Source organism: Falco peregrinus, chromosome 4, assembly GCF_023634155.1.
Source record: "Falco peregrinus isolate bFalPer1 chromosome 4, bFalPer1.pri, whole genome shotgun sequence".
Classification (NCBI taxonomy): domain Eukaryota; kingdom Metazoa; phylum Chordata; class Aves; order Falconiformes; family Falconidae; genus Falco; species Falco peregrinus.
In genome coordinates, this window is record NC_073724.1 from 51,614,136 (window position 1) to 51,633,189 (window position 19,054).

Below are 19,054 nucleotides of genomic sequence, written 5' to 3' on the forward strand. Positions count from 1 at the left end.
CTACCCACAGGAAAAATATATGGATTTTTTCTTTGAAACTGACAAAGTCCTTCCTGCAAATCACTATGAATGCATATACAGGTTGACAAAGCAGCTGAATGAGCTTAGGGAAGAAGAATCTATTAAGGACTACTAAATAAAACAGCACTGTGTCTAGCTGCAGTAAATCCTAGATCATGAGTTGAGAGTGCCTGGAAACTTTTCTGGAAAATATTCGTACATGTATGCCCCGCATTTACTCTTTACTCTTTGTGTCTGCTGTTGGGAATGGTGTAGTGGGTTAGGTTGGATGAACTCATGGTCTGGCTCATTAAATCTGTTTTGTTGTGTTCTTAATGTAGTTTTGAAGTAAAACAGACTGGTATCTTTAAGTGAAATAAATTGCATAAGCATCCTGAAGGTAAAGTATTGGCTTTGTGCTGTATATCACACTGTTGGTAATGTCCAACTAGATGCAAAAACTGTTTTCCTCTTTAGTGAGAATTATTCCTTTTTTTGATGACTGTTTTTTGTCTGGGAGAGACTTTAAAGTCACTGGGCTCCAAAACTGGTGTCTTGATCAAGAGTATCATTACAGTTATTGACAGTTGCATCTATTGTAATGAGTAAAGCCAGGCTATTTCCAAGTGAGCCAAGAAGGACAATAACAAAACTTAATTTCTGGCTTTTCTGGAGGAAGGCCATGAGAACGGCAGTATCTTAGTTTTAGATACAAAAGTTACAAACAAGTCTGAATATAGATCACAAGCATTTTTAAAAAATGCAGGGGAAAGAGTAAACAGATGCTGAGGGTTAGACGTAAACATTAAAATGGATTTTAAAAATTGATGGTCCTAAAGTTTTGATATCAGTTTAGTCAAATGGCATTGCTTCTAAAGATAGATAGACCCTTTCTTGTTGTCAAAAGAGCTCAAAGGCAGCGTTGAGTTCTGTAGCCATTAGCAGGTATGTAACGAACATGTTGGAGGCACAAACAAAAGAATGGAAGATTTTTGAATGTCTGGTTTCTTTCTAGTTCTGTTTCTTAAGCATGTAGCTTTTCAGCTTCTCTAGGCCAAGTTGCCAGTTAAAGCAATGATGACATTCATGTGAAGCTTCCAGTCTATTGCATGGAAAAGCAGTTAGGTTAATACCAGTCAGCACTGATCCTCTTAGTTTTAGTATCAGCCACTGGTACTTCAAAACAATAAGGCGACTAGAAGAAATTAAACCAGTAGGAGGAAACGCCCAGATATATCATTGTATTGGCTATGCCAGGAGCGCACTGCAGTTAGAAAAAGCTGCAAAGTAGAAGAATATATTTGAAATATGGTGATAGTACTTTGACTAATGGATGTACGTCATAGTCTAAAATTGTTTTGATGCCAAATGTTTGGATGATTGGATGAAGCAGTCTGCATGCAGGATTATTTTTATAATCGCTGTTCAAAGTTACTTCAGGGATCTGACAACCCTTGGATCCCTGGTTACACATATGGAAGAGTCTAATCATATCCTTTTGAAACATTAATGAACGGCTGCATTATGTTAGGTCTGTGAATAAGTGCAAAAACAGAACTTGAAAGCTTCTTCGTTTAGGGACTTACCAAGTAGTAGCAGTTGAAACTAGTTACTTTGATATTCAACAGTTTTCAAAGACTACATCTGCAGTCATGGTGCCATGGAAAATATGGCTTGACCTCCAGAATGGATTGGTATGAGTTTGTACTACAGAAAGTGCAGAAAAGATGTATTAGGCAATCAGTATATGGATTATGCCCTGTCCAGGTTCCTTCATCAAAAGCACAAAAAAGGAGGCCAGGTGCCAACTGAAACATCATCAATTGACACAAGGACTACTCATCAAAAATCCCTACTTTCTGCCATATTTGTTAGCATCTAAAGTGGAAGAAGCTCCAAATTTCAAATCAAGGATTTAATCTTCTATTTGAGGGAAGGAAAGAAAAAAAGAAGAAAAATCCGGTTCCCCAGCCCTTTCTGTAACGTGATGAAGAAGAATATGCAGTATTTCTGAACTAGTCTTGTACTGCAGCTGTGTCCAACATATATAGAAAAAGTTGTCTTTAAAACCCTGAATGCAGATTGGAGCTGATGGAGTAGGCTTAGTAGAAACTAAAACACATTTTGACTTTTTGCTGTGAATTGCTCTGTGATTAATGAACCTGCAGCTCCCCAAGCTTCTGGCTACTTGCAGTTCTGCACTATTTGAATTTGTGTTTAGCACTGAAACAGTATGCCGTCTGTCTGCTTTGGAGAAAAAACAGTTGGAATATGCAAAACCAGTATTTGACGTTACTGCACTCAGTAACATTGTTATGAATAGGTTTTGTTTATAGGTAGATTCTGTTGATGCAGTCTACTGTCTTTTTACCACAATTTTAATACATAAAACTTAATTAAATGGGAGATGAAAGTCCTTTTGCATATACTTATTTTTAATCAGTGTCATATGAGATTGCAACTATCCTTACTAAATTTAATGCTAATGATAAGAACATGCAGCCTATCTCTTACTGCTATTGCAGCTTTTTCTCTTAATACAATTATAGTCAATACTTCTATTGTAATTTTTTTGTGTGGCAGCTTTTTTTGTAATTACCACATTCTCATAGATGTGCTTTGATTATTTATCAGGAAATACCTCCCTATGAAACAAAAGGAGTGATGAGAGCCAGCTTTTCTTCAAGAGAAGCAGATAATCATACAGCCTTCATTAGAATAAAAACAAATGCCTCAGACAACACAGAATTTATCATTCTCCCTGTTGAAGTAGAAGTTACAACAGGTTTGTAGAAAAGTGGTTGGGGTTTTGTTGTAATTTTTTTTTTTTTTTTTTACTTTTAAAGTTCTTCAGCTTAATTAACTTTAACTATAATAAGAAAGTGGTAACTTTTCTTTTTGTTCTTAAAGCACCGGGAATCTATTCATCAACAGAAATGCTAGATTTTGGTACACTACGAACGCAAGGTAAACTATACTTCTGGTATCAAAAGTATTTGTAAGGAGTAGGGTGGGGAAAGCCCACTTATCTTTATACTATTCCAGGTTGCTTGTGGAATGATGCTTTTTAAAAGCCAGAGTTTCAAAAGCAGGATAATAATGTGTTGCAACAGTGCACAAATGTATTCACCTGCAAGTATAGTTGAGATGTGTACAAGCAAACAGTGCTTTGCACCTCCAGTTAGAAGTCTAGTAATAACATTACTCTTACACAGTTGCACATGGCTTAGTCTTAAAACCATTGTCAGTTTACTGAAGCTGTGAACTTGTTTTGAAATACTGTTTTACATCTGCGTAAATTTAAATAATTCTCAGACACAGGAAATAGTGAAAATGTGCAAAACAATCAAATTTGATACTTACAATAAGATGTTTTGGTTTTTTTTTGGATTGCCACTTAAAAATTTTGGCTTAACATTTCCATTTTAAATTAATACTGTTTAGTGAAAAAAAAAAAAAATGTGGCAGAAACTAGTAAAACTGAAGGTATCTTTTGAAACTGTAAGAGGGACTCATTACTGAAGAAAGACACTATATACCTTCTTTCAACTAGAAAAGGTAGCTTCTGAAGTACTTTTCCTTGCAACTTACTTAACACGTAAATGTTTTTAAGTAAGATTAGTTTCTGCTGGGTATTGCTGTGTCTGGCAAAATCATTCATCTTAGTATTTTTAGCCTGTTCATTTCTTAATGTGTTAGAAATATGAGCGGTTAGCCGGATCATGTAATACCTACTAATACACATTTTTAAGTGTGTCAAATTGTTGGGACTAGCTATTTTGACTGGCTGTACTGTCATGTTACTCTAACTCTGTAACGCTGAACAACAGTGGATTTGTATGAGAAACCAGCTAGTGCAGATGACTTTGTATAAGGTTCTTATGTTAAAGTAGCCTAATAGCCAGGTGTGTTTTTTGTTCTTTAACAGATCTGCCAAAAATTTTAAATCTGCATTTATTAAATTCAGGAACAAAAGATGTGCCAATTACAGTAAGTTTTATTTCCTTTCAATTTGAAACTTTCTACTTGGCTTTACTTTCTCTCATAAAAATTGATCATTCACAGGTTCACCATGTAGTATCCAGACTTAGAAGCTAGGTGATGTGTGACTAAAAACATCATAGTAAGACAAATAATCTATATGCATGGTAATACTCATTTGCTTCGTAGCCTTATTTTTGAATGTCTGTTTCAGCATTTATGGGCTCTCCTTGCAATATCTGAGCCTCTGGAAGCTTTTATACTTGAGAACAGTAACTCCTGTTCAGTGAACAAGAGATTAATGCAGAGTCTGTGGGATTCTTTGTTCTCATCACACGCTCCATGAGAGTGTATAAAGTGGTTGCCCAACATAATCTTTTAAGATGAGCAAAAGAGTAGCTTTCAAAAGCAGATGGTAAAATGGCCCTTGTTTTCTTGAGGTGATCTGCTTTGTAGCCTGAAATAAGAAAAAAGCCTGCAAACACTCTAGAGCCCTTTTCAGTGAGATAACTACAGCTGCACATAAAGTGCAGCCAGCTTCAGAAATCTAGGTTTTGGATTTTTCTGCTATTTTTATTACAGAATTCTGACTGTAGTCTGGTAGTCTGCCTTGGTTCATTCATACCTTTTTCCTGTGTAATTTTTCTCATTGCCCACTATTTTTCTCACTTCTTCCCTCTCGCCTTCCTGTTTTCCTTGTTTTCCAGATTTAGTTGTATAGCTAGCTATACCTTGTCCCAGGGCACTTCAAAAATTGTTGAAGTGTTGAAAAGAAACCAGAGGAGCCAGAAGAATGACTGAAGGATTGGCAAAGGTTTCTTACTGAGCTCTTGGAGAGCATTTCTGTGTTTTTAAAGCTTACAGCTGTAACTGTAGGCAATAGTCTTTTAATAGTAGAGGTCTAACAAAAACTTGAAGTAAGATACTGGAAACTGAGGCTACATGAATTTAAGATAGAAATAGAACACATTTTTAGTAATGAGGATAACTTTCCACTGTGATAATAGTCTATTGCAATACTTCCTAAATTGTTGTTCACTAATAATTTTCAAATCAAGAAACTTGCAATATAGTGCAAACAGTATTAAATTCATCTAAGTCCTAATGCTTATTGAATTAATGAGGTCAGGTGTTTCTATAAGGTCTCTTGTGGCCTTGTAAGCTATGAACCAGCTTCCATGGAGGGTTTTTATTTAAAAAAAGACTTGGATATGATTTTTACAGTCACAGGGATGGTAAATAGATTAAATTATTTTTTCAGCACTGTCTGCTGTCTTACATCATGTCCATCATCTTAGATTTGACAAGCTTTTGGCATAGGCACAGTTTTTTGTGTGTGTGTGTGCTTTTCAAATGTGTAATATACTTCCTGAATGCAATGCAAATAACCATATATTCAAACCACTGCTATCACTTCTAATATCTGATCATGTAGTACCTAATTCATACTCCTCCATTAGAGGGGAAAAAAAAAACAACAAAAAAAACCCCTACTTTTTTTCTTTTAAGCTATGGTCTTTGGGCCGTAGACTGTAAACCATAGACTATGGTCTAATGGAAGGTTATAGTTTGGTAACCATTATACATGTCATGACAGAACTTTTCTGGGTGAATGACTCTTCTGCAGTGTATCAAAGCGGTAAATTTGGTGGTCTTAAAGCTTTTAGGACTCACTTCTGCAGTAATAAAGTTACCGCATAGGTCCAGATATGATATATTTCTCAGTGTCACGTATGGCACATCAAGCCAATTGTTCTTCTCATTAAGGCGCAGCTTCGTTGTGAAGTTTGTAACCTTTCTAGCATTTGAAGCACTCTGTGAATGTCTGGTGCTGTGCCAATCAAGGAATTTCAAAGTGGTAAGCAAGAGTAAAGAGTTTTGGGAAGGAACTTGGTGAATAGCTTGCTTCTGAGAAAGCGTGAGAAATGGATTTCTGACCCTTTAAAGATACAGTTTAAAAGCTGCGAGACAGAGCTCTGTGACAAATTTCATCTTAATGTCAGAAGAAAAGGCCAAGGCTATATTTAGCGTGTATTTAAGCTGGGTGCTGGAGGAACTAAATATCTTCAGGTCATCTGTGTATGAGAGTCTGCTCATGCTGTTGCCAGAGTTGTAGTTGTTCTGCCTTTAAATACTTAGTCATGCTGTGGTCCAACAAATTGGTTGAGGAAAATAAGAGTGAGTCACTTGACTTTCTTTTTGAGTATTAGAACTCTTTATAAAAACTTCCTTAATTACATTTTGGTGGGTTTTCTCCATTAGAATAGTGTCTGTTTCGGGACCAGATGAACTGTTGTCATGCTGCAACAATTAAGTCACACTGTCAAAAATCTAGTAAACATCGATTGTTGAACAATTTCATTCTAGAGAAGGGATAAAAGAAAATTTTGTGTTTCCTTAAGACAATTTAAGCTTACTTGATTGCTGAAAGCAAAGGCACATATAAAAATTGAGCTCCTGATCATGTTTAATTCATGAAGAACCAGGAACTTCAGGACACCCGTATATTGAAGCTGAGTTCTGTCAGTTTGAAAATAAAAGTGTTTGTATAAGAAAGTATTTCCTTCTGTCACAATTCACATACTTTAGAGCAGATTGTTTTTTCTTTTATCAACCTGCAAGAAGTAGTTTACTTCTGTCTTATGTTTTCAGTTTGCACATTTGAGTGCACTCATCTCAAAGTTATCAAGGCAAAGTTACCTTAAAGGATTAAAATCTAGTTTTTTCCATGGCTGTTCTGGATGGTGCTTTATGGTGAAAGTGAACTTTAGTTAGGATGTGCCTCTGTTGATACTGAAGGCAGAGTTACTACTGACAAAATAATTGTAGAAGTGAATAAAACAGTACAGAGGTGGTTCTGACACTAGTTGAACCAGCCTTAGTCTGCTGCCACAGGGCTTTTCCCTCTTGCAGCAGGGAAGCTGTGTCTTTTCTATCTGTAAGCAAGAGTCTACAGCCTACTCAGTCTTTAGAGCAATATGCTAGGTGGACAAGCCAAAACTGTGTTTGGGACTCTGCTGACAGGTAAACAGTGTGAATGAACATGTGCCTGTGTTTCAGCCCATACTCTTCCTCTCATTAGTTTATTAGAATACCTGTAGTCTGAGAGTCCTTAAACCTCTGAAGTCTTTCCCAAAAATTGCTGCAATAGCACAAGGATTTCTCCCCCCTCTGTGTTCTCTAGAATGTTTAAGGTCCTAATTTTTTGACCTTACATTGAATATTGAATGTATCTTCATACAGCAGAGTCAGGAATTTTGACTGGGACACTGCATGGGAGAGCTATGTGTTACTGAAGCATGTCTATTTTAAATTATTCTTTCCCACAGAAGTTGCTGTGAGATTTTCTGAGAATTGGTGGTATTAGATTCTTGGTGGAAATTGTTTTGCATGTATTCTCATGACCTGGCCATATTTGATGATTCTTAAGGTGCATCTCAGGACAAGATTTGCTTGGGCTTTATTTGAAATAGGTTAAAATTTGAGGAAAGTGAAGATAAAAAAATTCTTAAGGATGTTTGGTTTTCCTTTATAATTCTGTGTTTCCTTTCATAGAATGCAATCAAGCAACAAATGAGAAATGTGCATGACATAGTTAAGACATTTGTAAATGCCTTCCTTAACTAAATTCAGTAGATGTAGACATGAGTAAATACATCTAGGTTTGTTACACTTGTGATTTAAGAAATACACCTCTGAAACCTGTGATTTTTCTGGCAACAGGGTGTTCTTTTGAATATTTCAGATTTTATTTACTAAATGAAATCAGCATAATTTCAAACATCAATAATTAAAACCCCAGCCTTTTGCATGAAAAGAGCTACTAGAAACAGTTATCCTTTCTGCCATGCAAAAGTTGTGAACTTGATTGCAGCTTTGGTTTCATCTGCTTTAAGAGGTGTTCTATTTTAAAGACACCTCAGGGTCTCAGTTTCATACAAGGAAATTGTGATAATTATGAATTGAGTCGTGAAGAGAAACAGCAAATATCTGCACCACGTGTAAGCAGATGGTTGGCAAAGGTCAGTACTATAAATCCAAATTACAAAATTTCTAGGTGAGTTAACAGAGATTATTGATTAGCTGCAGGAGCAGTGCTGCTTGTTCCCTCTAAGGATCACATGGTCTGCAGAACTTAGTTATGTATGCATAATTTTATGGCTTTAATTTACAATCAAGGACAGCTTAGCTTGGTGATTGGTTTGTACTGCTAGCTGTCTGCCTTGCTTCTCTCTGACCAAGAAAGGCTCAGCTGCTTGTGAAGCAGGTGCTAAACCTCTGCAGCCCAGCATAAGGTTAACCAGCACTCATTTCACTTTCTTTAATACAGCATCCTGTAATTTGCAGTAGCTTAACAGCTGCTACATGAGCAGCTGAGCTGTTCTTGCAGCAGGAGAAGACAGCTGGGAGGGAGGAATTGTGGCAGCCATCCTAATTCTAGGCAAAACAAGAATAAGAGCATTTAAATGGTCCATGCCCAGTTTTTCTCCATGGAATCTAGATAAAGAGTTTGCTAGCAATCTTTATAGAGTCTTCAGATGTTGACGTGGAATCCATAATCCTGCCGGATAGCAATGAGTATCTACAAATCAGCTCTGGCTAATAACTGACACAATTGCTATTCCAGTAATACCCAATTTACCTTTTCCATTTAGTTTAAAACAGTAATCCTCAGATACAAAAGGCAATCTTGTATAATGTTGGTATAGAATGAGTGTCATCTGAAGTTTACAAAACCGTTCTCTATACAGTTATTTTTTCTTTTCCTGTGGCAGCTCTGCAGGCTTAGCATGGGATCAGAGACAAAGTACATGTCTGTATCATCACCAGTAATTACACAAGCCAGTTAACAGCTTTGTTAATGAGTGCGCCAGAAACAAATAGTCTAGGTATTGTAACCCTGCAGCATTAAGAATAAAAAAGAACTCTTAATTTAAATAAACTTGTTTTCTATGTTATTAACATGTTTCTGGCCATGCTCTCACTTCATCCAGCATTCCCAGGGAGAACTCTGTATTGCCCAGTTTGCTGCATACTGATTGAGGAATTTGCAGGACCTAAAAAAAAAAATCCAAAAGCCTCTTATAATGCTGCTTTGTTATAGGAAAGACAGAGCTGTAAACTCAGCCAAAACTAGTTGCAGTTGTATCACTTTGAAGGATACATGAAGGCTGCACAGTATGATGACTGACTGATAAATTTACAGGTGCTTCATATTTTGATTATTTGCAGAGTGTTAGACCTACACCACAGAATGAAGCTATAACAGTACATTTCAAGCCCGTTACGTTAAAAGCCTCTGAAAGTAAATATACCAAAGTTGCAAGCATTAGCTTTGATGGTAAGTACTACTCCTGTCTTAGAACTTGTCAAGTGCTTCTTAAAACTTGCTGAAACTTCCATTAATTATTTTCACTCTCTTAACAAAATGTTATTTGTAATTTTGAGAAGGAATTGGAATTTTCCTACGTGGAAAAGCCTTTTACAGTTCTTTAAAATTCAGTAATTTCTGAAGGGATTGTCTCTGATTGGAATCGGCAACTAACATAAGACTGGTATATACTGGTGAGAAGAGAAGAAAGTCCTCATTCTTCTATTAAACATAAGCAGTATTCTCATGTTAAGACCCTTGATTATTTAAAACATATTGTTAGTCTAAATAGGCATTTGTTTTTGAGAAATCCTAACAAACCAGGATGTGCTCCTCACACTAATGTATGTTAGAGGAGACTATCCCTTGGATTGCCCTTTGATCCTTTCCAAAGTTTAAAAAAGAATCCAAAACGTTATTCTAAAAAAAAAAAACCAACAACAAAACATTTTATGTTGGAATGCCCATGGAAGCAGGGCTGTGTCACGCTCTTGAGCACATTACTGTGAAAATTGGCTTATTTTATTTTGCTGTCTTGAATTCATATTAAAGAAAAAGGGTAGTGAAGGTGGGAAAACCTTTTACTGATACCTTTCCTACAAAGATATGTTATGTATGCTGATACTGACTTTCACTCGTATCTTTATGAAAGAAGCGTTGGGTCATTTTTCCCCTACATAGTGTGACTGTAATGCTATGCTGGCTTTTTGTAGAAAGGCACCTCCATTTTTATAGAGACTTTAATCAACGGTTAGAATGCTGTTGACCTACTTGTTGCAGTAAATCTCTCTGCCTGGATTGCTTTAAAATGGAAGTTCATAGATGCAATGTTTTTCATTTCAGGTACACATAATTTCAGTAGTTTTATGGACAGAGAGAAGAGAGCTGATTTTTATTATTGGTATTTATTGATTAGCACTTTAGATATTTAATAGCTTACAGTTTGTAAGATGAGTTTTAGATATTCAATAGCTTACATTTTTGTAAGAGGAGTGAAGTATGTTTTAGCCTATAAATAAATTCTGAAATAGCTGAACCTGCCAACCTGAGGTGGTAATATGTTGTGATTTTGAACCTGGAGGGAGTTGTTATGTGAGGATCTACTGAATAACAGATGGTAGGTCTTGGAGGGGGAATGGTAAGTGGGGAGAAATACCCAGTGAAGCTGCTTAATGTGTTTAGGGGTTTGACTTGGCGAATTCTTTTCAGTGAAGCAGCCAGCCCTAAATATTTGCTATTTCAACTGTGCTAGTACATGCAGGAGCTCTGGGGGCTGGTGGTTTGTCCTGACCAGTATTTAAATCCCTTGACTTTTCTGGTGATAGTGCTACCAGGCTAATATTGCTTGTTCTGTGATCTTGGTGCAGACATTGTGAATGTCATTCCTGGTGCTTGTGTAGTTTGGGTTCTTACATGGATTCTGATTCTATTTCTGTGAAGTTTAGCATGTCTTTGGTTTCTGAATTATTAAAATGTTGCTGCATTCCTGGCCTGAATTCCTGCTTGACTGGTAGTTCTGAGTGAGGAGTCCAGCCATCACAAGTTTCTGTTCTGTTAGAGGAGAGATAGGTATATTCCATACTCTTTAAGTGGGGAATTCGGCTCACCTGGGATCTGAATTATCCTCTGCACACCTCCAAGTTATTTGACAGGAACAACCAGGCTTCCCTATCATAGATAAGCTTACTAACTTAGGCAGGTCAACTAACTGGTGTTAAGGAGGAGGAATTCAGGACTCTGATCTCTTCCTAGACTTTTTCCATGTCAGTTGCTTATTGAAATTTCTTTAAGATCTGTTTTTCTCTTCTGTGATACTTCATTCCTGGGCTAGCTCTGTGCTTTTATTATTCCATTCATGCTAGTCTAACCTAACGGATCATTTTTTTGTCTGCTTTAATAACCTTATTTTCTTGTGTGTACAGCATCAAAAGCAAAAAAAGCATCACAGTCTTCTGGGAAAATAACTGTTAAAGCAAAAGAGAAGAGCTACTCCAAACTTGAAATACCATATCAAGCAGAAGTGTTGGATGGGTAAGCTTCCAGTAATTGAACATAATTCAAAAACTAAATGGTGTAAATTAGTTGATGTAGCAGGGAATGTAGCCTTTTTAGGGGGAGAGGGGATATGAAGAGGTGATACCCAACTTCACTGAATCTGGAGCTCATTTAGAACTACAATTTCTTTTTTGTTTGAATTTTTCTGTTATTACGCTAGTAGATGAGGTAGTCTTAGTAATGCATAAACTGGTTTCAGGGCTTGGGTTCAATGTGACCTTAGTGAGTAATTTTTCAGAGTAGTTGAAGGCTGCAGATGAGACTTTAAAAATGCATATTGGAAATTTTTCTGGGTTTGCATTTTTTGTTCTATCACTGTGTGAAGTAAGGGTAGAGAAAATCTTTTTTTTGTTTTAAGCAAAATTTTGGAAGAACTGCAGTGCTTCCTTATTTTTCGTTATTTATTTGCACAGTATAGCTAAGTTGACTTTAAAGTTGAAATGAGGTGCTACTGTATCAAAAGAACTGACGGTATTTTAAAGGCAAACAAACTAAACCTTACCTATCAGAACTTTTCTGCTGCAGATGCCTGATTTTGTTAATAAGGAATATGCATGATTTGCAAACTATCTTAATATTTCAACGCTTGCTTTTAGTCCTCTTCATATGCTGAGCCACGTATTTTCTTATCTCAATTGAATTACTTAAAATATCCAATGTCCCTGTAGCACTAATAATATAGGTTCAGCATTCAGTGGGGTTAGGTAACTTTTTTGCTGTTGGATTGAATGAATTCTAGCCCTTTATGGAAGAAAAAACACTATGTTTGAGGAAAATGTTTATTTTTCTCCTACTGTTTTCTTTTAATAGATACCTAGGATTCGATCATGCTGCCACACTCTTTCACATCCGTGACAGTGCTGCTGATTCCGTGGAAAGACTGATCTATCTAACAAACACATTCAGTTTTGCAGTCCTTATACATGATGTTGTGTTACCAGAAGAAGCAAAACCAATGTTTAAAGTAAGCCCCATTTCAGTGAATGTTTTTACCTAACAGTAAATGTTTAAATATGCTGCGCTTTGTTAAATTGTAACATTGATCTTCATTGTTCACTGATCTAGGTCCAGAACTTCAGTAAACCAGTCTTAATTCCGCCTAATGAATCCAGATATATTTTTACACTTCATTTTATGCCTTCCACATCATCTGTTCATATAGATAATAATATTTTACTTATCACCAATGCTTCTAAATTTCACCTACCTGTCCGAGCATACACAGGATTTTTAGATGTAAGTATTTTCCTTTTTTTAGCTACTTTTAGAGGCAGACTTCATAGGACTGTTTTTAATTCTTTATTCTATTTCTATAGGAGTATGGCTTCTTTAATTTCAAAATCATTTTATCAGTTCTTTCCTTAAACAGCTTTGGTTACTGCTGAAAAATTCTTTTTTGTTCCCTTCAGTTTTACACAGAAAATGTATAGAACTTTGAGACTGTTATGGCACTGCTGTATTAGACTTATTAATGCATTTGTTAATGAGCTTAGAGTTTGAGCACATTTTGTATTTAACTTATGCTAAAATACCTTTACCAATCTTTCTAGTACTTTGTACTGCCTCCAAAAACTGAGGAACGATTTATAGATTTTGGCATATTGAGTGCAACAGAAGCTACCAGCATTTTATTTGCAGTCATCAACAGCAATCCGATAGAGGTAAGGATGGATTTATTTTTAGTTTGCCTTTTAAAAAAAATTTGTGTCGGTGGTGTTACTGAAAACAGTACCTTTTGTCCTTTTTAAGCTGGCTATAAAAAGTTGGCATATTATAGGGGATGGTTTGGCCATAGAACTTTTAACAACTGAAAAGGGAAACAGAACAACGATAATTGCAAACCACCATGAACTACAAAACGCTGGTGCATCTGATCAGTCTTCAGTAAGTAATCCTTTGATTCCATTGCTTAAAGCCAGATTTAGGGCGGGGGGGGGGGGGGGGGAGAAGAAACAAATCTGTGCGACTTCTCGTGGTTTCATTTTAGCAGGGAGGAGGGAGGATAAGAATTCCTAATTTTTGTCTGAATTTGATTATGATAAAGCATGTAGAATTTTGAAAACTTGCTTTAAGTAGCAGTATTATGTTCAGATTGGTTAGATCTTGAAAGAGGAAACTTCAGAAGTAGTAACGTCCATGTCAGATTACATTAATCATTTATCTGGGAATAGTGGAATGTATCACCTCAGGGAATAGATAATTTTTGTGTTAGTAACTTGTGTTTGAATTCTTATTTTTACCTCCTGACAGTTATTTCAAATGGATTTCGATTCAGTTTAAAGAAATAAGAGGATGTTGGGAAGTTTTTTTAGTGAAATTTCTTTCCATTTAATGCAATGCAATGGATGACACTTTTTCTACCATTTACAGGTGATACTAGCATCAGGTTATTACGCTGTGTTTAGAGTAAAACTAATAGCAAAAGAACTTGAAGGAATTCATGATGGAGCTGTACAAATCACAACAGATTATGAGGTATATTCATGGGTGTTGCTCAAATGATATGTTTAATTTTTAAGCATGAAGTTTTAAGAGTTCTGTTAGTGGACAGATTGCAATATCAGGGAGAAGCTGAGGTTGGAAGGGACCTCTGGAGGTCAAATTATGTCTGCAGGCTAACCCTGTATCAAATGACAGTAATGCTACTTATGCCGTGTCTTCTCTGAAGGAATGAAGAATGACTTACATCATGATTTTCATTTGGCTTTCAGGAATACCCATTTAAATCTGACCTAATGCCTTGAGGTATGGGTTCTTTAATGATTTGACACATCCTCAAAGCATCAATGCATGGATCTCTTGGCATTACACGTCACAATAATATGCTTTTTGGTACTATTGAGTGCCAAACTGAGCTATAATTTCAGAGGTGTTTTGTCAAAACCCAATGTGAAAGTCATTTTGGAGAAACTGCTGTTTGCTGACAGTTTAAGAACTCTGTTTCATCTACTAAGATTAGTAAGGGAGAGAAGAACTACTAGTTAATTCTTAATTTTGTATATCTTCTAATGCATAATGGAGATTCTAATACATAATGGAATTTGTATTTAATAGGATGAGATATGTAGAAAAAAGTGACACTGTGCTTATGAAGTTGGGAGATGATATAGCTTATTATGTGGTTCTGACGAAGCTACAGAAAATAGGAAATTCCTAATTTCTGCCAGTTATCTGAGATTTTAAGTTTGTTTTTTTTAATATGTCCATATGTGTATGTGACCCTTCAGTTGTTTTCCTGCTTGTTCTTACAAGAACAAGAATTTTATTTTATTGCTTGTTTTTACAGATGATTTTACTTGTATTGGTAGCTTTAATAATACACAGAAAGTTTCTCATTGCCATCCTTTGCATGCTCTTTTTTCTAAGTCTATGTCTATCTTGAGGTCTTAACACAACTTCTAATGTGTTTTTGAGAAGTTTGGTATATGCTCTTCCCTCATACTCATTTACTTTAAGGCGAGATCCCCGTTTTCCAACAAAGTAACCCCCATTCAAGTGAGACCTATATAATGCCCCATTAAAGACCTTATATCTTGACTGTGGTTTTGCATCCCGTATAGAATGGTGCCAAGTATGACTGAGCAAAATGCTTCCTGACATTAGGGAGTGACTGTTCTGAATACGATGGTGTGTCAAAACCTTGATTCATGTCTCCATGTTTTCAATGTGTATGTAAACTCAGACTACACTAATTGTAGAATTTCAGGGGTTTGTTATTCTATGCAATTTAAAAGTGGAAGAGACGTTTAAAGACTGGAATTTAAGTATTTTTTTTTCTAAACTTTTCTTTTTTTTTTTTTATTTTTCCAGATTTTAACTATACCAGTGAAGGCTGTGATTGCTGTAGGCTCACTGACCTGCTCCCCAAAACATGTTTTTCTTCCACCTGCTTTTCCAGTAAGAGAGTTGGCTCACAGCATTACATGTTTGGGTTTTTGGGGGTTTTTTTCCTGTGTTTTTTATTTATCTGTCCTTTTCAAAAGAAACTGTCTTGAATTGTTGCATGTCAAATTGCTGGACAGATTGTGCTACTGGACTGTTACAATTCAGTTTGTTTCTACTTTCTGGTTGTGGGTTTTTTTTTTTCTCCCAAGCACGAGTTATCCCTGCCTTTTCTTTTACTGCCTACTTGAATGGGATCTTGGAATACTGATATGGTTACAAACCTGGTTCTTTGCAGCTTCGTTCTAACATAGCTGTGGTCACTTGGTTATTAGCAGTTTGTATGTGTTAGCACCAAGAGTAGGAAGAGAGATGAAATTGGACAAATGTATTTTTCAAATTCCTGAAGTGTAATACCAGTACAAAAGACAGCAAAGTCAGCTAATAAACCAGTGTTCTAGTATAAGAAGCCCTTGATCTCTATGGAAGCATCATTGTATTGTTTCCACACTGAAAGTAGATCTTCTTGAGGGTACAGGGTGGAGTACATGAACAGGAAAGCAAGCAAGCTGTGTGGGTCTGCCGTTCTCTGCAAAAGTACATAAATGGCTGCTTTCATCCCTGTGCCTGCAGTAGTGTGTATTCAGTGAGGGCTGAAAGCAGCTTCTTTGCTCAGGGCTACAGACTCAAGCAGCAAGCTATTAACCAGATAATACTTTTCTCTTGGCATTCAGCATAACCATAGAAGCATCTGCAGTCAAGGTCTGTATTAATTTTGCAACTGGTATTTCATTGAAGTCTGAACTTTGTGTGACTTCCTGATGAGTGGGAATGTAATATTATGGAGAATTGTAGGGAGAGAGATTGAAAACAGGGGAAAAAAGGTAGCAAAAAGGAGACCGAGACGGCAGTTTTCTGAAAGGGTAAAACTAACTCCATGCATGTCGTTGGAAATGTTTTTTTGTTTCCTTGTCTGTCCTGCATAGTCTGTCATAGAGCACTGCCTGTTCTCACTTCCTCTTCCAATAGCTCCTCCGTATCTCCTGCTTATCTTTACAATTTGTGTACTCTTAAATAGTAATGTTTCATGGGCACTTTATCAAATGCTGTACCTCATGTCTAGTAGAGAAATGATAATTTTTTTTAAATAGTAATGAAATACATCTGCTTGGAGGAAGATAGGTCGGTCAGGAGGACTTCAGTAGATCAATGCTACTTTTGTGCCGTTATCCATTCTACCTCTCTTCTGATCTCCTACTTCACATTGTTCTGAAGTCTTTTGCTACTCTTGAGGTCAAACGCTCATGCCTACAGCTGCAAATATCACTTGTTATTTTTTATGTTTACAATCTGTGTTTCCTATTTGACTATATGGCTTCACCGTTGTATAGGTGTTTGTTACGCTGACTACTATATCTGTAACTTCATCTACGAACTGCTCCATAAGCCTTTGATAAACTGGAGTAACTTAAAGATCTATGTCCCTTTCTTTCACCAAAGAAAAGATCTTCTATATTCTGTATCCTAATTTATATATCCTGATTCCTGGCAAGATCGTTGTCCCTTTTGAATGCCAAACTAAAATGTTTTGTTCCGTTTTGGGCCATAAAGAAGTAGATTTTGAACGTCCCTTTATTTTATTCTAACTGGATGGCTAAAGAGCTTCTTGATGTATCTTAGTATAAGCCCAAGGTCTTGGGTCAGCTTGATTTGAGTTTCTTTTTGTATGTATGTGTTCCGTTTGTTTGCTTTTGTTTTGTCTTGTCAGGCAGTATTTCTTGTAGCACCTGTGTTTCTCAGCCTCGCTGTCATCACTCTTTCTCATCCCCAGGCTTCTGTGATTTTTATCGGATTCATGCTCTTTTCCAGTAATGTTTTCACATGATTATTCATTCAGGGGACCTTTGGGCTCCTGCATTTTGTTTGGGAGTACAGATTCAGACATAATTATCACCTTTGACAAGATTCTAGACTGTTTGCTGTGTTCAAGCCCCAATCTTTTCAAGACAGTTATCTTCACTTACTACCTCTGTTAGCTGATCACTTAGCTCTTTTGATATTTGAGAACATTAACAGCAGACTTTTCCTTTTTCTTGGACTAATTTCAAACTAAACTTGTAATCACTGAATTCATGATACAGAGCAACTAAATGCAGGAGTAATGCCTCCATTACTTATGAAAATAAGCCTAGAATAGTATCAGTTCTAGCTTCAGTGTTTGGTATAGGAATTTGACAACTATAACGTCCAGGAATAACCAGGTGCTACAATTTTAGTAAGACTTGCTTTTCAGTTCATACCTAGGATGTACCTGGTTCCAAGTGCTGTCTGTTTATAATTGTAGCGTATTTATCCCTAAGTCTGATCTCTGTTGTTTTGTTGAAGTTTGTCTGCAGTACATTAATAGTGTATACAGGCCTTGTAAAGATCAGTGTCTCGATTAAAACAAGTCTTGGCTGTGTTGACTTCTGCGTTATAATGGTGTTTATAGCTCCCAGTGGCACCTCTCAACTCTTCCCTGATCAAAGCTCATCTTTGAGGACCTGTATGCTAAATAGCATTGTTCTGTTTTTCTTACTACTGATGCCTAAAGTCTTCTTCCCTTACCTGTTGTTTCATGTCTAAATGCTGCGTAAGGGTCTTAGTAAAATACTGTTCATTTGTTCTGTGGAGTTTAACAAACCTTTATCTTGCCCAGTTGAGGGCAGTTTGTTACTCGTAGGATTTTAAGCTCAGATGTACCTCCTGTTCAGTTTAACAGGACTATAATGTTCAGAGATTTATTCCTATAGTTTCTTTCCCTCAGCAGTTGCTACTATTAAAGACTGTTAGAGTATGTGACAATTTCCTGAGGCCACAGTCACATTTTGAGCCTGCAAAAGTACATTTCTTCTATGTCTCTACTTCCTTACCTTAGAGAAATTTTTAAAAAGCTGAAAGTATTGATTTAAGTGGAACATGAAAAACTCTAGTCATGTTCATTAGAAGGTAGTCTTGGGTATTTATATTTGCTTGTATTCGTTTATTTTATATAAATCTGAAATCTTGTCACCGGTCCTGAGTTACACTTTTTTGTTTGTTTGTTTTGGTTTTTATGTATCGTTTACTCTATACTTGTCAGGGCTGGGTTTTGAGATAAGGTGAAAAACAGGGCCACAGAATCATTGATTTACAAGTGAGGGCAGGGGGACAGCTTGAGCATTGCAGTGATTCTGATTGTGGCAAACAATTGAACTACCAATGCTCTATGCTCAAAAGATAAAATAATGTTTCACTCAGAAGAGGGGGTCAGATGTAAAAATGTGGGGAAAAAACTTGCACTTTCCTTTAAAATGTTGTCAGTTTAGTGCCTGGTATCTTAATTTCATTGGGAGTGAGAAGGATGGTTGTACCTGTGTTTTTAAATGCCCTCTGCCACCCGTGGTGTTTGTAATCTGCAGCTTCACTTTACTGTTCCTATCAGGTTATTCCTAATTACTAGCAAGTATGTACTAGATCTGTTACAAGAAGCTTGTTTCCCTTTTGTAATAGGAGCCTTAGAAAACCGAAGTTTTCTCTTGCCTTTCCTCCTCTGGTACTTTTTTAACATGATTTGATTAAGTCGAACTGTTGTCCTAGCTCTTCAAGATGCTTAAGGTGTACTTCATTTTGAAAGAGGGATGAACTGTGTTTGGAAGCAGATGGAGGAAAGAATACAACTTCATAGAAACTTACCTTGAAGTGTTACAAGTGGCATTTTAAGATAGCATAGTTTAAAATCTCAGT

The 19,054-nt window shown here is 36.4% G+C and overlaps 1 protein-coding gene across 1 annotated transcript in view; it reads left to right on the forward strand.

Annotated features, from left to right (window-relative positions):
* Positions 1 to 19,054, forward strand: part of TMEM131 (transmembrane protein 131) — a 103,325-nt gene that overhangs the window by 54,712 nt on the left and 29,559 nt on the right. Inside the window, exons 9-19 of the mRNA XM_055801466.1 lie at positions 2,635 to 2,785; positions 2,911 to 2,967; positions 3,929 to 3,990; positions 9,214 to 9,322; positions 11,275 to 11,383; positions 12,218 to 12,371; positions 12,473 to 12,643; positions 12,958 to 13,068; positions 13,157 to 13,291; positions 13,778 to 13,882; positions 15,218 to 15,304. Coding sequence (XP_055657441.1) covers positions 2,635 to 2,785; positions 2,911 to 2,967; positions 3,929 to 3,990; positions 9,214 to 9,322; positions 11,275 to 11,383; positions 12,218 to 12,371; positions 12,473 to 12,643; positions 12,958 to 13,068; positions 13,157 to 13,291; positions 13,778 to 13,882; positions 15,218 to 15,304 — 1,251 coding nt within the window. The remainder of the gene's footprint in view (positions 1 to 2,634; positions 2,786 to 2,910; positions 2,968 to 3,928; positions 3,991 to 9,213; positions 9,323 to 11,274; positions 11,384 to 12,217; positions 12,372 to 12,472; positions 12,644 to 12,957; positions 13,069 to 13,156; positions 13,292 to 13,777; positions 13,883 to 15,217; positions 15,305 to 19,054) is intronic.